This window comes from Nerophis lumbriciformis, linkage group LG13 (genome assembly GCF_033978685.3).
Source record: "Nerophis lumbriciformis linkage group LG13, RoL_Nlum_v2.1, whole genome shotgun sequence".
Lineage (NCBI taxonomy): Eukaryota > Metazoa > Chordata > Actinopteri > Syngnathiformes > Syngnathidae > Nerophis > Nerophis lumbriciformis.
In genome coordinates, this window is record NC_084560.2 from 47,840,904 (window position 1) to 47,864,210 (window position 23,307).

General features: G+C 38.5%; 1 protein-coding gene across 11 annotated transcripts in view; it reads left to right on the top strand.

Annotated features, from left to right (window-relative positions):
* LOC133613275 (cyclic AMP receptor 4) overlaps window positions 1–23,307 on the top strand; it is a 250,254-nt gene that overhangs the window by 215,774 nt on the left and 11,173 nt on the right. For 6 of the 11 annotated variants that reach the window (XM_061970674.2, XM_072914550.1, XM_061970675.2 and 3 more), the window contains one exon: window positions 3,057–4,936. The exons of the other annotated variants lie outside the window; for them this stretch is intronic. In XM_061970674.2, coding sequence (XP_061826658.2) covers window positions 3,057–3,230 — 174 coding nt within the window. In that variant the 3' untranslated portion in view covers window positions 3,231–4,936. Of the gene's footprint in view, window positions 1–3,056; window positions 4,937–23,307 lie in introns of those variants that run through there. 11 annotated transcript variants of the gene reach the window in all.

The following is a 23,307-nucleotide window of genomic DNA, read 5'->3' on the forward strand; positions in this document are numbered from 1 at the left end:
TGTAACACGTGCTGAATGTGGCTTGGCATTGTCTTGCTGAAATAAGCAGGGGCGTCCATGAAAAAGACGGCGCTTAGATGGCAGCATATGTTGTTCCAAAACCTGTATGTACCTTTCAGCATTAATGGTGCCTTCACAGATGTGTAAGTTACCCATGCCTTGGGCACTAATGCACCCCCATACCATCACAGATGCTGCCTTTTACACTTTGTGTCGATAACAGTCTGGATGGTTCACTTCCCCTTTGGTCCGGATGACACGATGTGGAATATTTCCAAAAACAATTTGAAATGTGGACTCGTCAGACCACAGAACACTTTTCCACTTTGCATGAGTCCATCTTAGATGATCTCGGGCCCAGAGAAGCCGGCGGCGTTTTTGGGTGTTGTTGATAAATGGCTTTGGCTTTGCATAGTAGAGCTTTAACTTGCACTTACAGATGTAGCAACCAACTGTATTTAGTGACAGTGGTTTTCTGAAGTGTTCCTGAGCCCATGTGGTGATATCCTTTAGAGATTGATGTCGGTTTTTGATACAGTGCCGTCTGAGGGATGGAAGGTCACGGTCATTCAATGTTGGTTTCCGGCCATGCCGCTTACGTGGAGTGATTTCTCCACATTCTCTGAACCTTTTGATGATATTATGGAGCGTAGATGTTGAAATCCCTAAATGTCTTGCAATTGCACTTTGAGAAACGTTGTTCTTAAACTGTTCAACAATTTGCTCACACAGTTGTGGACAAAGGGGTGTACCTCGCCCCATCCTTTCTTGTGAAAGACTGAGCATTTTTTGGGAAGCTGTTTTTATACCCAATCATGGCACCCACCTGTTCCCAATTAGCCTGCACACCTGTGGGATGTTCCAAATAAGTGTTTGATGAGCATTCCTCAACTTTATCAGTATTTATTGCCACCTTTCCCAACTTCTTTGTCACGTGTTGCTGCCATCAAATTCTAAAGTTAATGATTATTTGCAAAAAAAAAATGTTTATCGGTTTGAACATCAAATATGTTGTCTTTGTAGCATATTCAACTGAATATGGCTTGAAAAGATTTGCAAACTTTTAATTTTTTTTTGCTGCCCTCAGTATCATCCTGGATAATATTCATCCTCTGGGGAGTAAATGCAGGCAAACCTCGTTCACCATTTCTGCAACTCCAAAAATCCTATTATCCTACAAGCTTTACATGAATTTGTTGCCTGTTTTTTTTGCTGCCCTCAGTCTCCTCTTGGATAAAATGTGTCTGCTTTCCGAGGAGTAAACGCAGGAGACCCTCGCTCTTCTCAATTCTTTGATATCTTTTGTTCCAACCGATGGGTTCAATTTAACTATTGTTTTGCTGTCCTCAGTCTCATCTTGGATAAAATTAATTCTCTTACCACCACATGCTGAGAATTAAATGCGGGCAAACCTCATTCCTCATTACAACAACTACTAAAATTGTATTCTCCAGTTTTTTTATACACTAAAATGCATTTGGTTTTTCTGCCTCCCTTAGTTCAGTTAAAAAGTTAAAAGTCCTTGATTGTTTAATATGTCTTGTTGTGACTGATGTGTTCAATTCAACTTGTTTTTTTGCTGCCCTCAGTCTCATCCTGGATCAAATTAATATTCTTACCACAAAATGCTGGGGACTAAATGCAAGCTAACCTCGTTCCCCCTTTCCGCAACTCCAAAATCCTATTCTCTTACAAGCTATACATGATTGTGCTGTCCATTTTCTTGCTGCCCTCAGTCTCCTCTTGGATATAATGTGTCTCCTTACCAAGGAGTAAATACAGGAGACCCTCACTCTTCTCAATTCTTTGATATCCCTTTTTCCAACCGATGGGTTCAATTCAACAATTTTTTTTTTACTGCCCTCAGTCTCATCTTGGATAAAATCCATTCTCTTACCACCACATGATGAGAAGTAAATCTGGGCAAACCTCATTCGCCATTGCGACAAGTACTAAAATCCTATTATCCTATAATTTATACACTAACATGCAGTTAGTTGTTCTGCCTCCCTTAGTCTCCTCTTGGATATAATGTGTCTCTTTACTGAGAAGTAAATACAGGAGACGCTCGCTCTCCTTAATTTTTTAATATCTCTTGTTCCGACTGATGTGTTCCATTCAAATTTGTTTTGCTGCCCTCAATCTCATCTTGGATCAAATTCATCCTCTTACCACCACATGCTGGGAAGTAAATGCAGGTGAATCTTTGCTGCAACTAAAAAGGTCCGCTTCTCTTACAAACTTACAGTCCGTTTTTTTTGTTGCCCTCAGTCTTAGCTTGGATAAAAATTTGGTAAAATTCTGAAAAGTAAATACAGGAAAGCCTCAGTCTTCTCCAATGTTGTTGCTTATTGGCATGTCTGGTTGTAAGACATAATAAATGCAGTCCATTTTCTTGGTGCCCTCAGTCTCCTCTTGGATAGAATTTTTCTCTTTACTGAGAAGTAAATACAGGAGACGCTCGCTCTCCTTAATTTTTTAATATCTCTTGTTCCGACTGATGTGTTCCATTCAATTTTTTTTTTGCTGCCCTCAGTCTCATCCTGGATAAAATGCATCCTCTTCCCACCACATGCTGAGAAGAAAACGCGGACGAACCTTGTTTGTTATTGCTGCAACGACTAAAATCCTGTTTTCCCACAAGCTGTACACAAACGTGCAGTTCGTTTTCGTCCTGCCCACAGTCTCCCCTTGGATGAAATGTATCTCCTTACTTAAAAGTTAATACACTCTCTCTTGTTCTGACTGATCCATTAGACTACAACTTGATCTTTTTCCTCTCAGATCAAATTGATCTCCTTGCCACCCTAAGTGAGAAATAAATACGTGCTCCTGCGTTGCTGTTGTTTGTTAGCATGTCTACTTCATAGTCATCGCCGTTCTTTCTGCCCTCAATCTCCCCTTGGATAAAATGTGTCTCTTTACTGAGGAGTAAAGGAATGAGTTGACATCTTGTTGAGTTTTTCAAGTGCTCGGCCACGTTGAATAGCGCTGAGTCGGTACTATGTGGGCTGTTTCAAAAAAGAGACAATTGTTGTGAACTTTGTGTACCCCAGCTGGCCTTGCAGTCGCGGCTGTGCGACAGGACCCACATCGGGGAGTACCACGCGGGCACCGTGCGCTACACCCAAGCTGACCTGGTGGAGCTGAGCGACGACGAGGAGGAGGAGGACAACGGCAACACGCTCTTCTACGCGCCGCACATGACCCTGAAAGAGCGAGGGCCCTGAGGGCGAGACAAAGGACGGCGAAGGCTGACAAAGAGAAATGCGGCGGATTAGAAAGCAGGGCGGTGAGGAAGATTGTGGGGAAAGTCAGGCAGATAGAAGCCGGAGATGAGCTGTCAGCTTCCATTATTAATCCCCATCCTTTACTATTTCATATCCTAAAGACGCGCACACGCACATACTGAGCAGGGCTGCAATGCTACGCTAAAGATCCTCCGCCTGTTTAAAAAGCATCCCCAAGGTCTTAAAACATTCCTCATCACTGCACCCTCGACTCCTTCAATCTGCACTTTTGGCAGACCACCAAGATGGAGGAGGAGGAGGAGGGAGAGAGGAAGAAAAGAAGCGCTGAAAGGCAATCATAACAAGGTGCTAGTTTAGCATTCAGAGCAATTACCTTTTCACCTCGCTGCAGGAGACCAGGAGAAAAGCAGCCTTTTTTTTGTTTTTTAATGTGTGTGCCGGAACTTTCCGACTCTTCTTCTCAAGGAAGACGTTTGCAGTGGACAGTATTTCTTTCTGCCTTTTGCAGTATTGTCGCTGTCTGACAAAAGAACACATTTTTGTGTCTCTTATGTACACCATTAATGAAGAGAAAATGAACCATCAATAACTAAGAATGATTCTGAACTCTATGGAGCTTCATTTTCCAGAGCTCACATCTTCTTCTTCCTCATCAACAGCGCCTCTGCTGGTTGCGAGCAAGTAGTGCACTCCATTGTGCTTCAAAGCGTGATTAATCACTAAGTACCGTATTTTTCTGAGTATAAGTCGCTCTGGAGTATAAGTCGCACCGGCCGAAAATGCATAATAAAGAAGGAAAAAAACATATATAAGTCGCACTGGAGTATAAGTCGCATTTTTGGGGGAAATGTATTTGATAAAAGCCAACAGCAAGAATAGACATTTGAAAGGCAATTTAAAATAAATGAAGAATAGTGAAGTTTTAAAGACTATCATCAAGCTGCTTTCTGAATGTCCTTTCAAAATGTGCCTAGCATGGGCGCTCCTATTTAGGGCTTCGGCACGTCAAAATTCTCCCACAACATGACGATAGAGAAAAAGAAGGAACATTTTTGGACTACAACCCTCAACCCGGACTTGTGCAGAAGTCTTCGGATAAACTTCTACCATAAAAAGGAGATATCCGCTGATGTAATAAAGGCAAAATGTGTCACTTAAAGAAGACATATTATGATTTTTTTTTTACATTTAAAACACTTCCTTGTGGTCTACATCAGTGTTTCTTAACCATAGGGCTAAAAAGATGTGCTTCTCAGCTGTGGCCCATATGGGCCGCTGCAGACCTCAGTTGTAATACACTTTTCCACCACTTATGGCAGTAATGACAATATCAAACAAACAGAAGAAGTTTGCAGCTAATCATAGAAACATTTCTTAAGCACAAAAATTAAAGTGGTAAAAATGTTTTTTCATTTGCACTTTATTTATTTTTTTGACAGTTTAAGAAACATATTTTAGCACTGTGTAATTGAATGTATTTTTCATCCGTTTTTATGAGTACCTTCTTTTGCTGTATATTTTGATTAGTATTTATTTATGCAATCATCTTGACCTAAGCTTTGATAATAATCTTTAAGTTTCATATCATTTGACAAGGTTTATCCAGTTAAACGGAAAGTAACATATTTTTCGGATTATACGTCGCTCCAGAGTATAAGTCGCACCGGCCGAAAATGCATAATAAAGAAGGAAAAAAACATATACAGGTAAAAGCCATGTACAAGTTACACCTTTTGAATGCAATTACTGAAATAAATCAAGTTTTTCAAAATATTCTAATTTACTGGCTTTTACCTGTGTGTGTATATATATATATATATATATATATATATATATATATATATATATCTCTACATCTTGAAAATATGTAAATAAAACTGTGTTTAGATAATTGATACTTCAAACTTGCATAAATAAATATTAAGGAATATAACATAACTTGGCTTCTGAGAGCTTCAAAATGTAATGAATAAAATGCTAAAGTTGTTGATAAACAAGCAATTATTTTAATAATTAAATATGATCATTTTAAATGAATTATTATGATAATTTAAAATTAATTATTTCAAATATGTTTATTTTAATGTATAATTCTAATGGCTGGATGTAAAAAGGAGTCAGAAAAAATACAAATAAAAATACAATTAATTTTGATGTTTTTAGCAAAATATAGTAAAACATTTTTTTTTTTTTTTTTTTTTTTTATTTATTAATAAATATATTTATTTTTAGCTAAGATAAACATAATAATACAATTTATCTAGTCTGGATGATTTAGTTCTTGTCACTTTGTAGTCCTCCCGTCATGAAAAAGGGCTGTCCTCACTCAGGTCCGCATGGAGCTGGAGGGGGCGTGGCCTCCAGCTCCGGCTGAAAATCGGGAGATTTTCGGGAGAATATTTGTCCCGGGAGGTTTTCGGGAGAGGCGCTGAATTTCGGGAGTCTCCCGGAAAATTCCAGAGGGTTGGCAAGTATGTTGTTTTTGAAAGGTTATTTAGTTTTCTTGCTGTACTTGTAGTTTTTGATAAACTGTATTTATAACAACGTTGTACATTTCCTGATATGGTCCCGCCCTGCTGCTCAGTCTTATGAACAACAACAATATTTTTCACACACACTTTTGTCCCTTTTCCGAAGGTCCAAACAGGTAACTAAGTGATGTCTCAGAGCTAACTAACTAAGGCTGCTTAGCAACAGTTGATCCTGTCAGCAGGTGTGATTGACATCAGGTGTGATTGGCAGCAGGTGTGATTGGCAGCAGGTGTGATTGTCATCAGGTGTGATTGGCAGCATCATGCCTTCCGTTTCTATTCAGCCTGGCCACGTTTCTTCGCCCTCCTCTTCTTGTTTACAATTTTTTCAGCAGCTTGCGCCAAGTGACCGCTGTCAGTGGCCTCGCTTGACGAGTTGAACTAATGACCCGACACTTGACCCCCTTTTCACCCCCCCCCCCCCCCCTTGCTGTTCAACTTTCCCTGCGGGTGTCAGTGACACCACAGTGCGACTCTGAGTTAGCACTTTAACGCAGCTTTGCCACCATCTTACACACACACACACACACACACACACACACACACACACACACACACACACACACACACACACACACACAGACTCGCATCCCTTCCCTTATTTTTGGCAGCGTGGCTGGTTTGACTTGACTTGCACTCCATCAAATAAATGAGCAGCAGAGACGTCTCCTAACAAAGCAGCGCCTGGGTGTGTTTATTTCTCCTGCACGCTGACGCTTGCTTTGCAAAGTCTGCTCAAGCGTGCATGCGGGTGTTGCAGCAGCAAACTACCTTCAAAATGGAAGACAACCATCTCTAAATTAGAACGCATTAAACTACTTTTGTATTTGTTTAGAGTGACTTTCCCCGCCAAAACAAAACGACATTCCAAAGAGTTTAACATGCTGTGATGACATACTTGCCAACCCTCCCGGATTTTCCGGGAGACTCCCGAAATTCAGCACCTCTCCCGAAAACTTCCCGGGACAAATTTTCTCCCGAAAATCTCCCGAAATTCAGGCGCAGCTGGAGGCCACGCCCCCTCCAGCTCCATGCAAACCTGAGTGACGTGTTGACAGCCTGTTGTACATGCACATGTGACCCACCCATAATGTCACATTTTTGTGTTGATTTATTTATTTTATTTTGTGGTTTGAATTCGTTTTTGGAGCTGTCATTCCACATTTATCAGTATTCACATTGGTCAGTAGGGGGCAGTAGGGCGTTTCTTCCCAATTGAATGCTATCACCTGCAGACCGGAAGTGTCTTGTCATTCTGATGAGCGCGACCAGTCTGTGAACAATTGAAACGTCCTGTGTGCTTTTTCCTCCTGTATAACAGGTTAGTTTTGGTGAATCAACTCACTGAATAATATCCATGTGATCTTTATAAGTTTAAGTACACATTCTGATGGTGGAGCCTAACTCTAAAGTGTTTGTGAGTTGTAGTTTGTATTTGTGAATGAATCCAGTGCACAGCTGCAGTAATCAATACAAAAAGGCGACGTGAGTGCGCAATGTTTATATAGGAACTTCTGATCCTAATTCAGACTCCCAAATTAGAGCTCCCGTTTTCTTATTGATTTTATAATGTATATTTGTATAATGTGTGTGTTCTGAAATAGTGACAGAGAATAGAACAAGGATGGACAATTCAACCCTTAACTCAACAATGAGTAGATGAGTGTTGTGTGTGTATATGTGTAAATAAATGAACACTGAAATTCAAGTATTTCTTTTATTTATGTGTATATATATATATATATATATATATATATATATATATATATATATATATATATATATATATATATAATAAAATATATATGTATATATATAAAAAATATATATGTATATATATATATATATATATATAGCTAGAATTCACTGAAAGTCAAGTATTTCTTATATATATATATATATATGTATATATATATATATATATCTTAACCACGCCCCCCGCCCCACCCCGACCACGCCCCCCACCCCCCACCTCCCGAAATCGGAGGTCTCAAGGTTGGCAAGTATGTGTGATGGCATCTAATGAAATACCATTGACCAAAGAAAAACACATTATACATGTTAATCAAGCTAATTTTAATTTCAACTAAATTTGTGTAGCTATATAATAAGACTCAGAGGCGGAAAAAAAATCGCAACAAAAAATGTTCTACCAAATAATAAAATGTATTTATTTCTGAATGTTATTGCTGGCCATAACAAAAGAAAAGGAGCCTGAGAGTCTTCTAATGAGTTTTTATTTATGTAAACAAATGTCTGTTTTTTTGTATTAATATTTATCATATTCAATGTATTATTATTATTAATAATCACATTTTAAGAAAACTACCACATTCAACAAACTATAAATACACAATATGAGTTGAAGGATAATTATCAATCAATCAATCAATGTTTATTTATATAGCCCTAAATCACAAGTGTCTCAAAGGGCTGCACAAGCCACAACCACATCCTCGGTACAGAGCCCACATAAGGGCAAGGAAAAACTCACCCCAGTGGGACGTCGATGTGAATGACTATGAGAAACCTTGGAGAGGACCGCATATGTGGGTAACCCCCCCCCCCTCAGGAGAATTGTAGCTGTTGTTTGTGATGATTGACATGCAGACCATGAAAAATAAGCAAACAAAAGTACTGTATTTTTCGGAGTATAAGTCGCACCTGCCGAAAATGCATAATAAAGAAGGAAAAAAACATATATAAGTCGCACTGGAGCCCGGCCAAACTATGAAAAAAAACTGCGACTTATAGTCCGAAAAATACGGTAATTGTTTTTTTCAAGAATAATACTAACTTGGAAAACCCTACCATCAAAACGTTAACTGTCATTGAACAGTCTACAAGTCATGCAGCTACAAGGATTGGCTAGTTTATCACGAGTGAATAGCATTTATATTCATTTTATAAAAAATACTGGAATTATTATTAGTTGTTGTTTTTATTGTTTGTTTACTGTGTTTGAATATGTGCCAAGTGGTGGTTTTGAATGACGGCTTGTAGTCACAATCAGATTGTGCGTCATATCCTCCAGAAAACCTTAAAGGGGAACATTATCAGCAGACCTATGTAAGCGTCAATATATACCTTCATGTTGCAGAAAAAAGACCATATATTTTTTTAACCCATTTCCCAACTCTAAATGGGTGAATTTTGGCGAATTAAACGCCTTTCTAATATTCGCTTTCGGAGCGTTGTGACGTCACATCGGGAAGCAATCCGCCGTTTTCTCAAACACCGAGTCAAATCAGCTCTGTTATTTTCCGTTTTTTCGACTGTTTTCCGTACCTTGGAGACATCATGCCTCGTCGGTGTGTTGTCGGAGGGTGTAACAACACCAACAGGGACGGATTCAAGTTGCACCAGTGGCCCAAAGATGCCAAAGTGGCAAGAAATTGGACGTTTGTTCCGCACACTTTACCCACGAAAGCTATGCTACGACAGAGATGACAAGAATGTGTGGGTATCCTGCGACACTCAAAGCAGATGCATTTCCAACCATAAAGTCAAAGAAATCTGCCGCCAGACCCCCATTGAATCTGCCGGAGTGTGTGAGCAATTCAGGGACAAAGGACCTCGCTAGCACGGCAAGCAATGGCGGCAGTTTGTTCCACCGAAGATGATCAAGAGAAGAATATCGACCCTAGCTTCTCTTGCCTGCTGACATCAACTCCAAAACTGGACAGATCAGCTTTCAGGAAAAGAGAGCGGATGAGGGTATGTCTACAGAATATATTAATTGATGAAAATTGGGCTGTCTGCACTCTCAAAGTGCATGTTGTTGCCAAATGTATTTCATATGCTGTAAACCTAGTTCATAGTTGTTAGTTTCCTTTAATGCCAAACAAACACATACCAATCGTTGGTTAGAAGGCCATCGCCGAATTCGTCCTCGCTTTCTCCCGTGTCGCTGGCTGTCGTGTCGTTTTCGTGGGTTTCGCTTGCATACGGTTCAAACCGATATGGCTCAATAGCTTCAGTTTCTTCTTCAATTTGGTTTTCGCTACCTGCCTCCACACTACAACCATCCGTTTCAATACACGCAAAATCTGTTGAATCGCTTAAGCCGCTGAAATCCGAGTCTGAATCCGAGCTAATGTCGCTATAGCTTGCAGTTCTATGCGCCATGTTTGTTTGTGTTGGCTTCACTATGTGACGTCACAGGAAAATGGACGGGTGTATATAACGATGGTTAAAATCAGGCACTTTGAAGCTTTTTTTAGGGATATTGCGTGATGGGTAAAATTTTGAAAAAAACTTCGAAAAATAAAATAAGCCACTGGGAACTGATTTTTAATGGTTTTAACCCTTCTGAAATTGTGATAATGTTCCCCTTTAAGTTTCCTCATTTATAGTCTCGCCCAAGCCCCCAAAAATATGAAAGTCCTTGTCAGGTCATAGGCAAAAACTGGTAACGTAACAAGAAGAAAAGTTCTGTAATGACACAAAAAACGATGGGAATGTTAGGAGAATATACAGTACTTAAACTGCATCAGCTTGAAAAAAGTTGTAAAGTTACGCAAATAAACTCACAACGTTATGGAAAAAATGTTGTCGTGACAAGAATAGTAAATGTTAGGGTTAATAAATATGAGGAAAAACTGTTACGGTTGAAAAAAAACATGTAAGCTTACTAGCTTCTTTCGAGAAAATGTTGCAGGAAAAAGATGCCATCTTTTTTTTATGTGGTAACATTATGATTCAAAAGGAATATTGCTAGGAGAAAAAGTCTTACAGTTACCCAAAAAAATGTTTCAACGAAAAAGTCGTATGGTTCGAAGAAAAAAGTATACCAAAAGTCGGAAGGTTTTGAGAAAAGTACTTGAGAAAAGTGTGTAACGTTGAAAGAAAAACGTTGTTTTGTTTTAATGTCATACAATTAGGAGAAAAAAGGAGTCAGTGTTACGATAAGTCAAATACGTCTCAGTGTTAGGACAAAATTAATTGTAAGGTTCAGGAAAAAAAAAAAAAGGTTAGAAGAGGTTAGCAAGTTACGAGAAAGTTGTACAGATGTGATAAAAAAAAGTCATCATTTTGTAAGAAAAGTTGTGATTTTTGTTTTACTCTAACCTGCTCAGTGGCCTAGTGGTTAGAGTGTCCGCCCTGAGATGGGTAGGTTGTGAGTTCAAACCCCGGCCGAGTCATACCAAAGACTATAAAAATGGGAGCCTGCTTGGCACTCAGCATCAAGGCTTGGAATTAGGGGTTAAATCACCAAAAATGATTCCCGGGCGCGGCCACCGCTGCTGCTCACTGCTCCCCTCTCCTCCCAGGGGGTGGACAAGGGGATGGGTCAAATGCAGAGGACAAATTTCACCACACCTAGTGTGTGTGTGAGACTATCAGTGGTACTTTAACTTTAAAGCTCCATATGAGAAAACAGTTCCAAGAAAAAGATTACGTTTTAAGAGAAGTTCCGAAAGTCGTACTTTTATGAGAAAAAAGTTTTAAAGTTATGAGAAAAAGTTCCGTTATGCGAAAGGTTGTGGTTAGAGTACAAAGTTGTACTGTTGTGCAAAAAAAAGTATGGTAAGATTGTGGGAGAAAGTTGTAATGTTCCAAGCAAGTGACAGAAAAAGATGCATTTGAGCGTTTATTACTGAGGTTTTAATGCATCAAGTGTCGCTTTGAAATGACAAATAATGATCATTAGAGGCCGCGCCCTGCTGGCCGTTGTTGCTCTACGCCTCGTATGAACAGGATTTGGATGAAAGAAAGCGTCAAACCTGACTTGCAGCTTGGCCCTGTAGCCAAAACAAAAGGAGCCCAAACACACGCTTAAACATTTCAAGACCCGCACCGCTGGAGACGAGGAAATAAGAGAATTTCCCCGTCATGCGGGAAGAATTATTATTCCCCCCCCCCGCTCACCCGCCTTGGCCCCACCTCCGCTCCTTGGTATCGTCGCAAGCTTGGTAATTGGATACAATTTAACAGCCGCGGCCCACGGGCATGTCGGCAGGCGCACGCACGGCCTGCTATTAGCTGGCCTCTACTCGCCAGCCTATCATTTCTCACATCTCTCTCTCTCTCTGTGTGTGTGCTTCTGTGTGTGTGCTTCTGTGTGTGTGTGTGTGTGTGTGTGTGTGTGTGTGTGTGTGTGTGTGTGTGTGTGTGTGTGTGTGTGTGTGTGCGTGACAGGAGAGAGCCCAGCCATTGTTGGAGTCGGGCCATGACGCGGGGGGGAAGGGGGAGGGCAGGCGGATGGGCAACAAAACAAGGTGGGGCTTTGTCACCTCGCAGCCACGGCGTGCCACGGGCCTGACCGCTGTTTGAGTGCCGCCTGTTGTTTATCACAGCCCGCCGCTATTCACAGGCGCTGGGGCAGCGATACGGTCGCCAGCACGACATCGCCGCCGCCGCCTCCTTCCTCTCCGTCTCCACCGACCGTTTTTCCTTTTAATGGCCAGATCACAGGCGAAGCGTCGGCGCGGAATGATGTCTTCAAAGTGGCGCCCCGCACATCAAATAGTTCAATTAGCTGCTTTGGCTGCAGGCTGTTTGCATTGAACTCTGGGAGCACATGCCCTTTGCAAAGATAGCATAATCACCTCCGACGTTACGCACTCCACAAGCACGGCAGCGGACACGTCCACGCCTCCCAAATGGACCTTCTACTTCACCATCCATGTATTAAATGTAGCTTCTACTTCACCATCCATGTATTATATGTAGCTTCTACGTCAAGAGACCACTAATCAGCCCAAAACAGCATTTGGTTGATGTAGTGCCACGTGTAGTCAAACACGTATTCACACAACTGCGTGATCGTAAGGACATCACATGACCACAAACTTACAAAGAAATGTTTTAATGTCAACATTTTTTTGTTTTAAGTCATAACGTTGCTGGAAATAACAAACATCAAGTCGTAATGTGCCAGGATGAGTTCGTACTATGAAAGAAAATTCAACTCTGGCCGGGAATTGAACCCATACCTCTGCCATGAGAACCCATACCTCTGCCATGAGAACCCATACCTCTGCCATGAGAACCCATACCTCTGCCATGAGAACCCATACCTCTGCCATGAGAAACCATACCTCTGCGATGAGAAACCATACCTCTGCCATGAGAAACCATACCTCTGCCATGAGAAACCATACCTCTGCCATGAGAAACCATACCTTTGCCATGAGAAACCATACCTCTGCCATGAGAACCCATACCTCTGTCATGAGAACCCATACCTCTGCCATGAGAAACCATACCTCTGCCATGAGAAAGAAAGGGATTGGGTGCTAACAAGAACTTGTTTTAAGAATATCTTCATAACACAAGAGAAAGTTCGAAGGTTAATACAAAATGTTGTAAAGTTACAAGAAAAAATGTTTACGTGAGAAGTTGTATTTCGGGAAAACGGTTTTAAAGTCGCGGAGAAAATAAGTCCTGTTACATAAAAATGAAAAGGTTCTTAGAGTAAAAAGTGGTAACGTTACATGAAATCCGTCCTAAGATTACGGGTAATCGCTGTAATGCGATGAGAAAAAAGTCAAAAGATTAGTTGAATAAAGTTACAAGGTTACGAGAAAAAAGACAGCAAATAACAATTCAAGCAAATGAAATCGCAACATTAGTCGTAAGGTTACGAGAAAAAAAGACAAGGTTATACGAGCAATGTCATAACGTTAGAAAAATCGTATGGATGTGTGCTTACAAGAAAACAAGTTGTGATGTTACAAGGGAAAAAGTGGTAATGTTACCAGAAAAGAGTAATATTAGTAGAAAAATCAATAATAGGAGAGAGTCGTTATCGTCATTCATTTACAAGAATGTCGCTAAAAAGTCGTAATCGCACAAGAAAATCTGTTTAAAAAAATTGTAGCGTGACAAGAGCTGTTACGACTTTATTCTTGTAAACATGCAAGAAAAAAGTTATGAGAAAAGTCGTAAGGTTACGAGAACAATCTTATCATAAAAAAGTCGTACGTCAGGAGAATGTAGTCGTGGAGAGAAAGCTGTAAAGCTAAGCTAATAATGTGGAAGCGTAAGAAAAATGTTGCGACGTTACAAGAATAATTTTGTCAAAGAGAAGACATAAGTGTGGATAATATTGTTATACTGCCAGAGAAAAGTCATAATGTTTCCAGAAAAGAATAATATTATTTGAAAAGTCATTATCGGGAGTCGTTCTGTGACGAGAAAGAAGTCGCAAATTCGTAATCTCACAAGAAAATAAATTGTAAACATTTGTAGTGACAAGACTTGTTACAACTTTATTCGAGGAAAGTTGTAATGTTACAAGAACAATCTTAGAAAAAGTCGTACGTTAGGAGAATGTAGCGAACAATGTCGAAACGTAAGAATAATGTTATGTCACAAGAATAGTTTTGTCAAAAAGAATAATATCAAGAAACCACGAGAGAAAAGTGGTAATGTTACCGAAATAAAATCGACCCTATTATTAGCAAATTACTGAATTTTAATGGACATATGTTTAAAAGAAAACATCGCCCGCCCAAAAAAATCATTCTTTCATTTATACATATCCGAAATGTTGACGATAAACAACAGCTTTGTGGGTCGTGATGTCATCAAGAACAGCCAATCAGAAAGATCCTCTTCTAATCATCATTCTAATGACACATGATGTCATCAAGAACAGCCAATCAGAAAGATCCTCTTCTAATCATCATTCTAATGACTCATGATGTCATCAAGAACAGCCAATCAGAAAGATCCTCTTTCAATCATCATTCTAATGACACATGATGTCATCAAGAACAGCCAATCAGAAAGATCCTCTTCCAATCATCATTGTAATGACTCATGAGCTGCTGTGACGTCACCGTGTGTCCTGCTTGCTGGGAGATAACAGCCAGCTCGCCTCTTCACTTCCATCCTGGAAAGAGTTAAATTCATCACACACACACACACACACACACACACACACACACACACACACACACAGCCTGCCACCGCCCCAGATAACGGAGGGGCGCCTCTCGCCAGCCAGCCTGCCTCGGCTAATCGCAGTGGCGGGGGGGAGGGATGAGGGAAGGGGGGGGGGGGGAGCGAAGCGCCGGCGGCCTCTCCTCACATCGCTGGGCTTTTTATTGACGCGAGCGTGTGTGTGTGTGTGTGTGTGTGTGTGTTCTTGTATTTCTACCCTTCTTGAGACATGAAGAAGGGAACGTATCTTCCATATGAGGAGGTGTGAACAAGTGATGACATAAATCAATAACATTGCATCTAATAGAGAATGTGTCATTAGCACCCCTGCTGGTGACATCTATCAAAATGAGGGTGGTCCCAAAAAGGAGGGATTTTTCACATTGACTGTGTGTCGCTTTTAAAAGTGCTCCCCCTCTGGTCAACATATGAAATAACAAGTGTGTGTAAGAAATTGAAATGCGGCCCCTTTGGCCAAAATTAAAAACCAATTACAAACAAAAAATTAACGAAAAGCAACCTTTTTCTCACAATGTGTCGACCTTTTTCTAATAAAATTGGGAACAATTTCTCGTACTCTTTCTGTTTCTGTAATATTGCAATATTTTCTCATAAAATTATTACTTTTTTTTAATGTAAAATCATTACTTTTTAATGCAAAATGGTGACATTTGCCATATAAAATTCTGACTTTAATCACATTATTGCCCATTTTTTTGTTGTTCTTGTAAAACAGTGAATTTTTTTAGGTAAAATTATAACTTTTGTCAAAATGATGACTTTTGTCAGAATTTTGCCAAGTAAAATTTCGATTATTATTATGATATTGCCAAGTTTTCTTATAAAATTGTGACTTTTGTCGAGTAAAATTACGACTCTTTTCATAAAATTGCCAAGATTTTAAGCTTTTCTTGGAAAATTGCGACTGTTATTGAGTAAAATTCCAACTTTTATCATATTGTTGCACAAATGTTCAGTTTTTCTTGTAAAATTTTGACTTGAATTGGCTAAAATGACAACTTTTATTTAATACTGCCAAAATTCTACGTTTTTCTTGTAAAACTGTGACCTTTCTCTTGTGGAATTCCAACTTTTTTATATTTGCATAGTTTGTATATATTAATAATGTTGTAAATACAAATCTTTATATATCTAGAAAGGCTGGTCCTAAAGAGCATACTTGCCAACCCTCACGAATTTCAGTGCCCCTCCCGAAAAAAGGGGAAGGGGTATTTTGTAGATCACACTTCTCCATTGAACACGGTGGCCGAACGGATATACTCATTCATGAACGGATTATTTATATACAGTGTTGGGACTAACGCGTTACTGTAATGCCGTTAGTTTCGGCGGTAACTAGTAATCTAAGGCGTTATTTTTTATATTCAGTAACTACACTACATGATGCGTTACTGCGTTATTTTTCCTTATTTTTTATGTAGTACTGGCTAGAAACAGAAGATCTGAGTGTGTTTTATTGCAGCGCTGCAGTGTCGTCCTTATGAATCTTCTCGTGTCACAAGGAAGAGGCGTTGTGCGTGTGTGGGGGGGGGGGGGGGGTGCGCAGTACAACGTAAACCGTTGGCCAACCAAAAAGTGGTTTCTTTTTGGAAATCAAGACAAATTGGGGAGAATGGTTGTCCCGGGGAGAGGCACTGAAATTCGGGAGGGTTGGCAAGTATGAGATATTCTCACTTATTTTCTTTTGTCGAACACAAAGAAAAGGACATTTTAGTTAAATGTAAGTTGTGTCTTGGATCAAAGATCCCGTCTACTGCCCAAAACAACAATTCAAATCTGCCTGGTTATGCTTTGTGTATGTCACGTGTGCCTTCCTTGGGTGAAGCCAGCTTTACAGCTATGTTGTTATTATGCTGTTTGTTACTTATGTTGCAGCTATTTCAAATAGTTTTGTCAATTTGTTCTGGCCCGAAATAAATTGGCCCTTTGAAACATATCTTTGTCTTTGTGTGTTGTATGTAGAGCACATTGCTTAGCAGAGTTCAGTCAAGTTGATCAACACATTGTATTATTCTCCAGTGCAAGAACAGTACTGACATGAAGGCTAAAAGGCCATTAATGGGAGCTTTTTAAAAAAGAAAAAAAAAAAAAAAAAAGTAACTCAATAGTTACTTTTCACAGTAACTCATTACTTTTTGGTGTAAGTAACTGAGTTACTTTTGAAGTAAAGTAACTGTAACTTGTTACTGGTTTTCAGTAACTAACCCAACACTGTTTATATATATATATATATATATATATATATATATATATATATATATATATATATATATATATATATATATATATATATATATATATGTGTGTGTGTGTGTATATATATATATATATATATGTATATATGTGTATGTATATATATATATATATATATATATATATATATATATATATATATATATATATATATAAAGATCTCCCGAATTGTATGCTAAAGAGGTAAGCATTTTTCTCAGGTCTCAAGAAGGTAACAAATACAAGAATGTGTGTGTGTGTGTCTGTGTGTGTGTGCGTCAGCAGAGCGCTAAAGAGGCTTGTGTGTGTAAGGGTGTGCGTTTGTGTGTGTTTGTGTGTAAGCCGAGCGCTAAAGATGTGAGTGTGTGTGTGTGTGTGTGTGGAATATTGTGCATGAGTGTGTGCGCACTATGGTGAGATGTGTGTGCGTGCAGTAGAGCGCTAAAGAGAGGCGTGTGTGTGTGTGTGTGTGTGTGTGTGTGTGTGTGTGTGTGTGTGTGTGTGTGTGTGTGTGTGTGTGTGTGTGTGTGTGTGTGCCAGCAGCGGAAAGCAGGCAGGGAGAGGCGGGTAGGGAGGAAGGGAGGGAGGGAGGAAGGGAGGGTGGGTGGCTATGAGGTTATGAGCGGAACTCGACAGAGGCCGACAGACGCGAGGGGGGAGGGATGAGGGGAGGGGGAGGGGGAGGAGGGAGGGCGGAAGGCGGCGTGTGGAGTCTTTCTTGTGCTGCGCTGAGAGCCGCCACCGTCACCACCGCCGCTCCTTCTCTGATAACGCTCCTTTGAAGATCTTTTATCGCCGCGCTACAAATAACCACCACAACGCTTTTTTTCCGCCCGTCATCACAAGGAGGCAGTTAGGGACCACATCCCTGCCACACCAAAGTGCGATGATCCATTACCATCAAGACAAGAGCGGAAAAGCGGGCTCCCAAAAGAAAAGTCGTAATGTTACAAAAAGAGAAAGCGACGGTGCTAACGAGAGTACAGCTACAATATCGCAATACAAAGCTACCATGTTACAGAAATAACGTCGGAACCCATACTTGCCAACCTTGAGACCTACGAATTCGGGAGATGGGGGGGGGGGGGGTGTATTGTAGCGTCCCGGAAGAGTTAGTGCTGCAAGGGTTTCTGGGTATTTGTTCTGTTGTGTTTATGTTGTGTTACGGTGTGGATGTTCTCCCGAAATGTGTTTGTCATTCTTGTTTGGTGTGGGTTCACATATTTGTAACAGTGTTAAACTTGTTTATACGGCCACCCTCAGTGTGACCTGTATGGCTGTTGAACAAGTATGCTTTGCATTCACTTGTGTGTGTGTGTAAAAGCCGTAGATATTATGTGAGTGGGCCGGCACGCTGTTTGTATGGAGGAAAAGCGGACGTGACGACAGATTGTAGAGGACGCTAAAGGCACGCCCCCAATATTGTTGTCCGGGTGGAAATGGGGAGAATGGTTGCCCCGGGAGATTTTCGGGAGGGGCACTGAAATTCGGGAGTCTGCCGGGAAAATCGTGAGGGTTGGCAAGAATGTCGTAAGGTTACGAGAATAAAGCTGCAAGAAAGAAGGTCTAATGGTGTGAGATTGAAATTGTCACGTTACATGAATCAAGTTGTTTTTGAGAAAGTAAGACGTAACGTTACGAGAATCAGGTCGGGATGTTACAAGAAGATAAGCTACAATGTTAATGAGAATAAAGTTGCGATACAAAGCTTTGATGTGACACAAATAAAATTCTTACTTTACGGGAATAAAGTTGCAACGCTACAACAAAACAAGTTGTTGTGTTACAATGATGAAGTCGTAATCTTACGAGACTAAAAACATTTCAAAATTAAAAGATCTCAGGGTGAAAAAGTCGGAATTTTGTGAGAAAATAAGACGTAACGTTACGAGAATAAAGTCGGAATGTTACAAGAAGATAAGCTATGATGCTAACGAGAATAATGTTGCGATACAAAGTTCTGATGTACGTCCTTACTTTACGAAAATACAGTTGTAACGCTACAAGAAAACAAGTTATGATGTTACAATAATAAAGTTGTAATGTTACGAGAATAAAAACATCATTTCACGATTAAAAAGATATCATGGTATGATATTAAAATTGCAACGTTACGTGAATAAAGTCGTTTTCGTAAGGTGTAAAAGTCGGAATTTTGTGAGAAAATAAGATTTACGTTACGAGAATAAAGTCGGAATGTTACAAGAAGATAAGCTATGATGCTAACGAGAATAATGTTGCGATACAAAGCTCTGATGTACGTCCTTACTTTACGAAAATAAAGTTGTAACGCTACAAGAAAACAAGTTATGATGTTACAATAATAAAGTTGTAATGTTACGAGAATAAAAACATCATTTCAAGATTAAAAGATATCATGGTATGAGATTAAAATCGCAACGTTACGTGAATAAAGTCGTTTTCTTAAGGTGTAAAAGTCGGAATTTTGTGAGAAAATAAGATTTACATTACGAGAATAAAGTCGGAATGTTACAAGAAGATAAGCTATGATGCTAACGAGAATAATGTTGCGATACAAAGTTCTGATGTACGTCCTTACTTTACGAAAATAAAGTTGTAACGCTACAAGAAAACAAGTTATGATGTTACAATAATAAAGTTGTAATGTTACGAGAATAAAAACATAATTTCACGATTAAAAAGATATCATGGTATGATATTAAAATTGCAACGTTACGTGAATAAAGTCGTTTTCGTAAGGTGTAAAAGTCGGAATTTTGTGAGAAAATAAGATTTACGTTACGAGAATAAAGTCGGAATGTTACAAGAAGATAAGCTATGATGCTAACGAGAATAATGTTGCGATACAAAGTTCTGATGTACGTCCTTACTTTACGAAAATAAAGTTGTAACGCTACAAGAAAACAAGTTATCATGTTACAATAATAAAGTTCTAATGTTACGAGAATAAAAACATAATTTCACGATTAAAAAGATATCATGGTATGATATTAAAATTGCAACGTTACGTGAATAAAGTCGTTTTCGTAAGGTGTAAAAGTCGGAATTTTGTGAGAAAATAAGATTTACATTACGAGAATAAAGTCGGAATGTTACAAGAAGATAAGCTATGATGCTAACGAGAATAATGTTGCGATACAAAGTTCTGATGTACGTCCTTACTTTACGAAAATAAAGTTGTAACGCTACAAAACAAGTTATCATGTTACAATAATAAAGTTGTAATGTTACGAGAATAAAAACATCATTTCAAGATTAAAAGATATGGTATGAGATTAAAATCGCAACGTTACGTGAATAAAGTCGTTTTCTTAAGGTGTAAAAGTCGGAATTTTGTGAGAAAATAAGATTTACATTACGAGAATAAAGTCGGAATGTTACAAGAAGATAAGCTATGATGCTAACGAGAATAATGTTGCGATACAAAGTTCTGATGTACGTCCTTACTTTACGAAAATAAAGTTGTAACGCTACAAGAAAACAAGTTATGATGTTACAATAATAAAGTTGTAATGTTACGAGAATAAAAACATCATTTCAAGATTAAAAGATATCATGGTATGAGATTAAAATCGCAACGTTACGTGAATAAAGTCATTTTCTTAAGGTGTAAAAGTCGGAATTTTGTGAGAAAATAAGATTTACGTTACGAGAATAAAGTCGGAATGTTACAAGAAGATAGGCTATGATGCTAACGAGAATAATGTTGCGATACAAAGTTCTGATGTACGTCCTTACTTTACGAAAATAAAGTTGTAACGCTACAAGAAAACAAGTTATGATGTTACAATAATAAAGTTGTAATGTTACGAGAATAAAAACATAATTTCACGATTAAAAAGATATCATGGTATGAGATTAAAATTGCAACGTTACGTGAATAAAGTCGTTTTCGTAAGGTGTAAAAGTCGGAATTTTGTGAGAAAATAAGATTTACGTTACGAGAATAAAGTCGGAATGTTACAAGGAGATAAGCTTCAATGCTAATTAGAATAAAGTTGCAATGTTGCGATACAAAGCTCTGATGTGACGCAAATAAAGTTGTAACGCTACAAAAAACAAGTTATATTACATTAATAAAATCGTAATCTTACGAGAATAAAAACGTAATTTCAAGATTAAAAGATCTAATGGTGGAAAAAGTCGGAACTTTTTGAGAAAATAAGATTTACATTACGAGAATAAAGTCGGAATGTTACAAGAAGATAAACTACAATGCTAACGAGAATAAAGTTGCTTTGTTGCGATACAAAGCTCTGATGTGACGCAAATAAAGTCCTTAATTTACGGAAATAAAGCTGCAACGGTACAAGAAAACATGTTGTAATGTTACAATAATAAAGTCGTAATGTTATGAGAATAAAAACATAATTTCAAGATTAAAAGACCTCATGGTATAAGATTAAAATTGCAATGTTACATGAATAAAGTCGGAACTTTGTGAGAAAATAAGATTTTACGTCAGGGGAATAAGTCGGAATGTTACAAGAAGATAAACTACGATGCTAACGAGAATACAGTTGTGATACAAAGCTCTGATGTGACGCAAATAAAGTTGTAATGCTACAAGAAAACAAGTTGTATTACATTCATAAAGTCGTAATCTTACGAGAATAAAAACGTCACTTCAAGATTAAAAGATATCATGGTACAAGATTAAAATCGCAATGTTACATGAATAACCTTGTTTTCTTAAGGTGAAAAAGTCGGAACATTGTGAGAAAAAAAAGATGTACGTTACGAGAATAAAGTCGGAATGTTACAAGAAGAGAAGCTGTAAGGCTAAGAGGAAAAAGTTGCAAAACTGAGGTACAAAATTCTGACGTTATGCAAATAAAGTCCTTACTTTATGAAAGTTAATTTGTAACGCTACAAGAAAGGAGCTATAATGCTACAAGAATAACGTCATAATCTTACGAGAATAAAGACGCCATGTCAAACTTGAAAGCTCTCCTGGTACTAGATTAAAATCGCAACGTTACATGAATAAAGTTGTTTTCATGAAAAAGTTGGAACTTTATGAGAAAAGCTCTAGCGTTACAAGTATAAAGTCGGAAGGTTACGAGAAGAAAAGCGATGAGGCTAACGAGAATAAAGTTGAGGTACAAAACTCTGATGTGACACAATTAAAGTCCTTGCTTTACGAAAATAAAGCTGTAATGCCACAAGAAAACAAGCTATAATGTTCCGAGAAAAAAGTCGTAATCTTACGACAATAAAGACAGATTGAAAGATTTCACGGTACAAGATTAAAATTGCAATGTTGCATAAATAAAATTGTTTTCTTACGGTGAAAAAGTCGAAACTTTATGAGAAAAGAAGATGTAATGTTACAGCAATAAAGTCGGAATATTACAAGAAGAGAAGTTATGATACTACGAGAATAAAGTTACGATGTTGAGATACAAAGCTCTGACCTTCTGCGGATGAAGTCCTTTACTTTTTTAAAAATAAACTTGTAACGCTACAAGTTAACAAGCTACAAGAATAATGTCGTGATTTTACGAGAATAAAGACACCATGTCATGATTAAAAGCTCTAATGGTACTAGACTAAAATTGCATGGTTACATGAATAAAGTTGTTTTTTGAAGAGGAAAAGTCCGAACTTAATGAGAAAAGAAGCTGTAACGTTAAGAGAACGAAGTCAGAGGGTTACGAGAATAAAGTCGTAATGTTATCAGAATTAAATTACAAGAATATTCTTGTACATTCCGAGCAAAAATGCGGCAACGTTACATGAATAAAGTCCTCATGATTGTTTCAGGAATAAAGTTTGTTACTAGAATGAAGTCATGATGTTATGAGAAGAAAGTGGTAAAGTTATCAGAATGAAGATGTAACATTACGAGAATACAGTTGGAATACACTTGGAAGTTGTTATCAGAATGAAGATGTAACATTAGGAGATTACAGTTGGAAGGTATGTTACTAGAATGAAGTCATGATGTTATGAGAAGAAAGTGGTAATGAAGATGTAACATTAGGAGATTACAGTTGGAAGTTATGTTACTAGAATGAAGTCATGATGTTAATGAGAAGAAAGTGGTAATGAAGATGTAACATTAGGAGATTACAGTTGGAAGGTATGTTACTAGAATGAAGTCATGATGTTATGAGAAGAAAGTGGTAATGAAGATGTAACATTAGGAGATTACAGTTGGAAGGTATGTTACTAGAATGAAGTCATGATGTTATGAGAAGAAAGTGGTAATGAAGATGTAACATTAGGAGATTACAGTTGGAAAGTTACGAGCACAAATGCTGTAATGTTACATGAAAAAAGTCCTTCTGTTACGACAATAAAGTAATGTTACTAAAATAAGATGGTAATGTTACGGGTCAAATGTTAAGTTGCAAGAAAATAGTTGTGTGAAATAAGACTTTTAGGAGATGAAA